The following is an 8226-nucleotide window of genomic DNA, read 5'->3' as shown; positions in this document are numbered from 1 at the left end:
TAAATTAGAGAGTAATAATAGTGCCAGTTGCAGGGACAGCTGCCACTCCTCCAGCCCTCCCCACCTGTCAGGTTGTGTTGTCTGTGCTTGTAGACTGCCTTGCTCAGTGCCTAGCAGATAGTAAAGAGTGAATAAATGGAATTGATCTTGTTTACTTGAGGGAGGAAGAACTGAGAAAGAAAATAGTCTTGTCAAACACCCAATCTGGTCCCTTGATAGGTGAGGGGTGGGGCCAGGCTGTGCACTCCAAGGGGGGTGGGGCGAGAGCAAGCCAGCTGCCTCCCAGACCCGTCAGCACGGCAGATGTGAGGCAACATGCCCCCGGCCTGGCAGTGAGCCTTGCCTTGTCTGCTCACAGGATGGATCTGAAAGTTTATGCTGAACTATTAAAAGAATCTGGGAACCAGGGCTTTAAGAGTGGAAACTTCTCTTTGGCCATCAGAAAGTATGATGAAGCCATTCAGATTCTCCTGCAATTATACCAGTGGGGGTGAGTGTTTGGATGTTCCTCTACCTTTTTCTTAGCAAATGGAGACTCTGGCTTATGTTTTCTTTTCATTCTTATCACACAGCCTTATTTCTGTTTTCTTTTTCCCTCTCACTTCTTGTTTATCTTCTCTGCATAGTTAGCTCAGACACTTGAACAATGGAGGATATTCCTGTAAGAAGGCAAATAGAAAGTGAAACACAGAGGACTGTTGGTAAACAACAGCTTCCCCTTCTGTCTGGTTACAGGAACCAGAGTTCCTGGGATGTCCAAAGTCCTAAAACCCCCTTGCTGTCATTCATTTCTTCTTCTTGTTAATCCATGCCACTTACTCCCTGGGCAGTGAGAGTCACCTTTTTTCCCCTGACTTTTGGCTTTTAGTGGAGCTGGGATTCTTAAACATTTTGGTGTTTTTTGGACTTTTTATACTTTTAAAAATTATTGAAGACCCTAAGGAGCTTTGTTTTATAGTTATCTGGTAGTAGCTATCAACATAGTCCATATTAGAACTTAAAACTGAGAAAACTTAAAACATTTGTATTTATTAATGTATTTAAAAAATACCACTAGTAAACCCATTCCATGTTAACATAAATAACACATTTTATGAGAAGTAAGTATATCTTCCAAAGCAAAAAATTTAGTGAGGAGAGTGACATCGTTCTTGCTTTTGCAAATCTCCTTCATTAATGTCTGCCTTAATAGAAGACAACTGGCTTTTCACATCTGCTTCTGCACTCAGTCTTCTATGGTATCACACGCTGTGCAGCCTCTGGGAAACTCTCCCACACACTCATGTGCGAGGATGAGCATGAGAAAGGCACATAATGTCTTAGTATTATTTCTTTATTAGTTCTTTGTTGCACCTGTAACAGATTACCACACATTTAGTGGTTCAAACAACACAAGTTTATTATTTTACAGTTCTGGAAGTCGGAAGTCTGAAATCAGTTTCACTGAGCTAAAATCCAGCTGTCATGGGGCTGGGTTGCCTCTGTAGGCTCTAGAAGATAATCCATTTTCATTGCTTTTGTCAGCTTTTACTGGCTGCTTATGGAGCCCTAGTTGCACAGTGTTTAAAGCACTCAGCTGCTAACTGAAAGGTCAGCGTTTCAAATGCACCAGCTCCTCTGTGGGAGAAAGATGTCAAAGTCTGCATCTGTAAAGATTACAGCCTGAAAACCCTGTGGGGCTGTTCTCCTCTGTCCTGAAGGGTTGCTTGGATTTGGAATTGACTCCATGTCAGTTGTTTGGAGTGGCTGCTTGTATTCCTTGGCTTGTGGCCCCTCTTTCCGTCTTCTAAGCATGCAACTCACCCTAATGTCTGCTTCCGTCATCACATTGTCTTCTCTTCTATGATAGTTTCTCCCTCTGCCTCCTTATTAAAAGGACCCTTGTGATTAGATCATAATCTAGGATAGTCTCCCCATCTCAAGATCCTTAATTTAATCACACATGCAAAGTCTCATTTGCCATAAAAAGTAACATTCCCAGTTTCTGGGGATTAGGATGTTATATATTTGTGGGCCATTATTCACCCTACCACAATTATAAAAATAGTTTTGGCCTTGTGGATGACCTGAAATAGTTGTAGTGACCTCAGGAGCTCCCAGATCATGCTTTGGGAATGCTGTGGTAGAGAAAGTGGAAGTTGGCATATGTGCGGTACATGCATCCCACACTTGTACTGAGAAATGGTGCCAAATTAAATTACTGGAACATGGCTCCCACCTACTAACTCCTGCCATACCTTGATGTCTTTAATGTAGTTGAAATTGAATGAAATGTGAGTAATTAGCTTGGGCCTATAGTTCTTTTATTCTGCCCCCTCCTGGTATACATTCAGACTGTGTAAGAGTGAGGCTCAGAGCGCCTCATCCCTGGCAATTAATTAATTAATTAATGGTGTGTGTAGTGGTTATGGTTGTAGACTGGTCTTGCTTTGTGTGTGCTTAAATCTCAGCTCCACCACTTCCTAGCTGTGTGACTTTGGGCAGGTTAATCGACCTTTGTATGCCTTAGTTTTTTCAAATATATGATGGGTAATAATTACACTGAAGTTAGAGGGTTTCTGTGGGAATGTATCTGTACATGAGCCAGGATGAGGTAGGGGAGACTCCAAGCAGTGATGGTGTCTCAACTGGAGTTGGCTTTAGCCTGATCTCACAGAGAGCTATGGTGCATGAATTGCGTCACAGAATTGGTCCCACTTTGGGGTAAGGGGGCCAACTTTTTGTTTCCCATGTCATTCATGTATTGATTACTGACTGACCAGCCCCAGAGGTTGTCCTAGGGAATGGGATGTAACTTCCTGGGGAGAAGGCAGCTCCTATTAGGGTGAGAGAGTTCTCTCTGAAGAACAGGGCATCTGAGAGCCCCAAGCTGTGGCCACTCACTGCAGTTGGAGGATAAGTGCACTGGCTATGGTATCAGCCAAGCACCATGGCGCCTGCTACACTTTTAGTCACTGCTCCCTTGCCAGTCACTGACTGCCTGCGCTGCTACTTCTTGTGTGCTTCCAGGACTTTGCGTCTTTACTTAGTGGGATTGATGGCCATGAGAGAAGCAGGACACACAAGCCTTTGAGAGGGGGGCCAGTAACTGAGATGACTTTTTACTGTTTTATTTTTGTGTTTATTTGCCATTACCCATTTTTTTTTCTAGTGTAATTTGTATTATTTCCATCATGAAAATATTAAAAAAAGAAATCATAGGGTTTGCTTTGCTCTCTTGTGTGTCTTGAATTCCATAACATCTGGGCTTCTGTTGCCATATTGTAATATATTTTGCATGTTCTTTTTCAACCTTATTTCACCACTCACCTTGCAGAAGTATTACACAAAGACTCAGGCAAGAGGGCCGCCTGCTTTGGGCCTGTGGTTTAGAAGGCCCCCACTCGGCCCTTCTTCAAACTGTGTCTCTCTCTATGACAGGAGTCTGTGGGGCCAAGGGCTTCACCCACCCAGAGGCCTTGCTTCCCTGCTGGTCTAGGCTGTGAGTAATAAGACCCTGGAAGTCCCTGCCCATGGGTCCTACTTTCAGAGCCTGCACAGGCCTCTTGCCCATGGCTTGTTCTGAGGGGCGGCCAATGTTGGGGGCATGATAGAACTTGGAATTGTGCCTCTTGCAGTGCTCTGGGATAGTCATAAGGTGCAAAGAGAAGTTCCAAAAAGAAATTGTTATAGTAATAGGAGGATAGAACATACTTTATTGAACAATTTTAAAGCTTGATTTATGGCCTTCCGATATTTAGACTAGCACTGCCCAATAGAACTTTCTGTGATGATAGAAATATTCTATAATACAGAATGTGGCTGGAGGACTTCTGGTAAGATGGCAGAATAGACAGACAAACTACACAGACCCTCTTCAACAAAGAAAGGAGAAACCAATTGCTAGAGATACAGAAGATAATTCTGGCGCTCTGAGCTTTGAAAGGAAGTATACAGAAGTGGATCAGGCACCAACTAGTGGACAAACCTGAACTAAAACAGTGAGTATGGGGATGGACAGAGCTGCGGACTGTCAGCTACTCTGACTGCACCAACAACCTATTTCCAAGTGGTGTTAGGTCCTGAGAATTGACCTAAAGGTCAGCCCTGGTGACCAACGGCTGCAGGGATGACTGTGCTGGTGGCCTATGACTAGGAAGGGAAACAGAAAATGGAGACATCCTGAGGTGTGACTTTTGGCTGTCAGGAGGGTGCAGCCATTTTGATTGTTTAGAAGTGGTGGCCATTTTGGATATTTAAAGTGACCAAGGGCACAGCCATTTTGAATATTTCCAAGCAGTGGCCATTTTGAATATTTAAAGGGACCAAGGATGCAGCCATTTTGAATGTTTACAAGCCATGGCTATTTTGGATATTTAAAGTGACAGCATTCTCATTCAGATTCCAGAGACATAAGAATAGGCTTCATTTGCTGAGGATGGCAGGGACATAACAGAGGCTGACAAAGGGAAAGGAGACAGGTGGTGAGTGTAAAAGTGCTGCCAAGTAGTGAATAGAGGAGCACAGTACCCAACTTATGTAGATAACATCCAAACAAACCAAAGAAAATGAAAATCATGGGCAAGTCACTCCAACATACAATCACCAATTAAATATAAACACAAAAACGTCACAATGTCTTGGTGACAACAGATCATCACAGTCCACAGAAAGAACCAGGATAAAGCAGGAGAAACAAGGGAACAGGATACAGACCCAGAACATATCCCTGAGGAAGAAGCAGCATTGGAACTCCCTGATAAGGAATTCAAAAGAAATACATTTAGCTACCCTCAACAGATTGAGAGACAAAGAAAACACTGACAAAATTAAAGAAAACACAGAGAAAACCCAAGTTTAAAAGACAATTCAAGAACAAAATGACAAAATAAATGAAAAATCAGAAATGATACAAAATCTACAGAGAGAAATCCAGAAGATTAATACTAAATTTTCAGAAATATGTAGCACTTTGAATGGGCAAAGGAGTAGAACTGAATCAATGGAAGACAGAGTTAGTGAGATTGAAGACAGATACCTCAATATTTTTTTAGAAAAGGGTCAATCCGAAAAAAGATCAAAACAAAATGAAGAAACCCTAAGGTTCCTGTGGGATACCATCAAAAGGAATAATCTACATGTAATCGGAATTCCAGAACATGAAGAGTCAAATTAAACCACTGAGAAAACTGTCAAAGATTTGTTGGAGGAGAATCTCCCTGGTATGATGAAAGGCGAGACTATATCCATTCAAGAAGTCCAATGAACCCCAAACAGGATAAACCTGAAAAGAAAATCGCCAAGGCATATCATCATCAAACTCACCAAAACCAAAGACAAAGAAAGAATCCTGAAAGCAGCATGGGAAAAATGAAAAGTTACCTACAAGGGGCAACCAATAAGACTAAGCTTGGATTTTTTAGCAGAAACCATACAGGCGAGAAGACAATGGGATGGTATATCTAAAACCTTGAAAGACAAAAATTTCCAACCAAGAATTATATACCCAGCAAAATTGTCCCTCAAATATGGTGGTGAAATTAGGACATTTTCAGATGAGCAGAAAGTAAATGAACTTGTTAAAACCAGACCAACTTTACAAGAGATGCTAAAGAGAGTCCTTTGGACAGAGAGCTAATGACAGAAAACAATAACCAACCATTAACACACATGATGATATATCCTAGAAACCAACCAGTTATGGAAGTATCCAAAGTAAATAAGTGTACAAGATTATAAACAGGGAAACAGAAACATCAATTGACAAATGAGGACAACTATTAACCAAAAAGAGGGAAAAAATTGTATAGTTACTTGTATGGAAAAAAAATTGTATAGAACTTCTAAATGGTAGGGAAGTCAAGACAACTGCAAGACTGTTCTGAACTTGGTAGAAAATTATAAATCACAGGGTAACTTCAAAGAAAACGATGAACATTCACATCAAAATAAAAAAGAGGAGGAGCACAAATATTTAGCAAATACTAAAACAGTAGCAACGAAGGAAGTGATAACACAATTCATAAACAAAATGAGCTCAGCACAAAAAATTATATGGAACAAAGAAATCAGGAATGCTATGAATAAGCACATAACAAAATGACAGCAACATTGTTGATAATTATACTGAATGTCAATGGATTAAATGCACCACTCAAGAGACATAGAGTTGCTGACTGGGTAAGAAAACATACCCCATCAATATGCTGTCTACAAGGGACACACCTTAGAAAGAAAGACAAAAATAGACTAAAAATCAAATTAATGGAAAAAGATATATCAAGCAAATGGCAATCATAAAAGAGCAAGAGTGGAAATAAGATTTCTGATAAAATTGACTTTAAGACAAAAACCACCATAAAAGACGTATAATGATTAAAGGATCAGTTGAACAAGAGGACATAACAATAATAAATAACTATGCCCCCAATGAAAGAGCCCCAAAATACATAAACCAGACTCTAACAGAACTGAAAAGACAAATAGATGACTCCACAGTTATAGTAGGAGAGTGTAATACACCACTTTTAATCACAGATAGAACAACTGGAAAGAAACTCAACAAAGACCCAGAAGAACAAAACAATCCACCAAATTGACCTTATAGACATCTATAGAGCAGTTCACCCAACAACAGCCCAATATACATTCTTTTTCAGTGCACATGGAACATTCTCCAGGATAGACCATATGTTAGACCACAAAGCAAGCCTCAATAAATTAAAAAACATTGAAATACTGCAAAATATCTTCTCAGAACACAATGCTATAAAATTTGAAATCAACAATAGGAAGATGAATGGAAAAAGAACAAACACATGGGAAGTGAATAACACCCTCCTTGAAAACAACTGGGTGATAGAAGAAATAAAAAATGAAATTAAAGAATTCCTTCAATCAAATGAGAATGAAAACACAACATACCAAAATCTTTGGGACACAGCAAATGTAGTGACCAGAGGCCAATTTATAGCAACAAATGCACAAATCAAAAAGAAGAAAGAGCAAAATCAACACCTTAACTCAACATCTCCAACAATTAGAAAAAGAGCAGCAAAAAAAGCTTACAGTCACCAGAAGAAAAGAAAAATAAAGATTTGAGCAGATATAAATGAAATAGAAAATGAAAAGACAATAGAAAAAAATCAACAAGACTTCTTAGAAGTTTTTTCTTCAAAAAAATTAATAAAATTGACAGACCACTGGCAAATTTAACAAAGGAAAAGAGGGAGAGAATACAAATAACATGAATAAGAAATGAATTGGGTGACACTATAACACAACCAACAGAAATTAAAAGGATAATATCAGGATATTATGAACAACTAGACTCCAACAAATTCAGAAATCTAGAAGAAATGGACAGATTTCTAGAAACATACTACTTACCTAAACTAATAGAGATTGCAGTGGAAAATTTAAGCAGACCCATAACAAAAGAAGAAATTGAATAAGGCATAAAAAAATTGCCAATAACAAAAAAAAGCCCTGACCCAGATAGTTTCACAGGAGAATTCTACCAAATATTCAGAGAAGAACTGACACCAATCCTGCCCAAACTATTTCAGAACATAGAAAAGGATGGAATCCTCCCTAACTCATTTTATGAAGCAAGCATAACCTTGATATCAAAATCAAGCAGAGACATTACTAAAAAGGAAAACTACAGACCAGTATCCCTCATGAATATAGATGCAGTAATCTTCAACAAAATCCTAGCCAATGGAGTCCAACAACATATTAAAAAAAAATGTATTATGATCAAGTGGGGTTCATATCAGGTATGCAAAGATGGTTTGACATTGGAAAAACAATCAACGTCATCCATCACATAAATAAAACAAAGGGAAAGAACCACCTGATCATATCGATTGATGCAGAGAAGGCATTTGATAAAATCCAACACCCATTCCTGATCAAAACTCTCAGCAAAATAGGAATAAAAGGGACATTCCTCAACATAATAAAGGGCATCTATGCAAAACCCAGAGCCAACATTATCTTCAATGGAGAGAGAATGATACCATTCCCCTTGCAAATAGAAACCAGTCAAGGGTGCCCCCTCTATCACCACTTCTAGTCAACATTGTGTTGAAGTCCTAAGCAGGGCAATAAGGCAAGAAAGGGAAATCAAAGGCATCCAAACTGGTAAATGATCTGGTTACCTGGTTACCTAGTGCCGCTCTGACAAGAATATACCACAAATGGGATGGCCTTAACAAACAAGAGTTTATTTTCCTATAGTTT

The 8226-nt window shown here is 39.4% G+C and overlaps 1 protein-coding gene across 1 annotated transcript in view; it reads left to right on the top strand.

The window, feature by feature from the left end:
- The first annotated feature begins 359 nt into the window (after window positions 1-359).
- Window positions 360-8226, top strand: part of TRANK1 (tetratricopeptide repeat and ankyrin repeat containing 1) — a 144754-nt gene continuing 136887 nt past the window's right edge. Inside the window, exon 1 of the mRNA XM_007945681.2 lies at window positions 360-490. Within this exon, the coding sequence (XP_007943872.2) occupies window positions 360-490 (131 nt within the window). The remainder of the gene's footprint in view (window positions 491-8226) is intronic.

This window comes from Orycteropus afer, unplaced genomic scaffold (assembly GCF_000298275.1).
Source record: "Orycteropus afer afer isolate SDZICR_OR568_19922 unplaced genomic scaffold, OryAfe1.0 scaffold00142, whole genome shotgun sequence".
In the NCBI taxonomy this organism is placed as follows: domain Eukaryota; kingdom Metazoa; phylum Chordata; class Mammalia; order Tubulidentata; family Orycteropodidae; genus Orycteropus; species Orycteropus afer.
The sequence above is the reverse complement of the archived record's forward strand: the minus strand, read 5'-3'. Positions and strand labels throughout refer to the sequence as shown.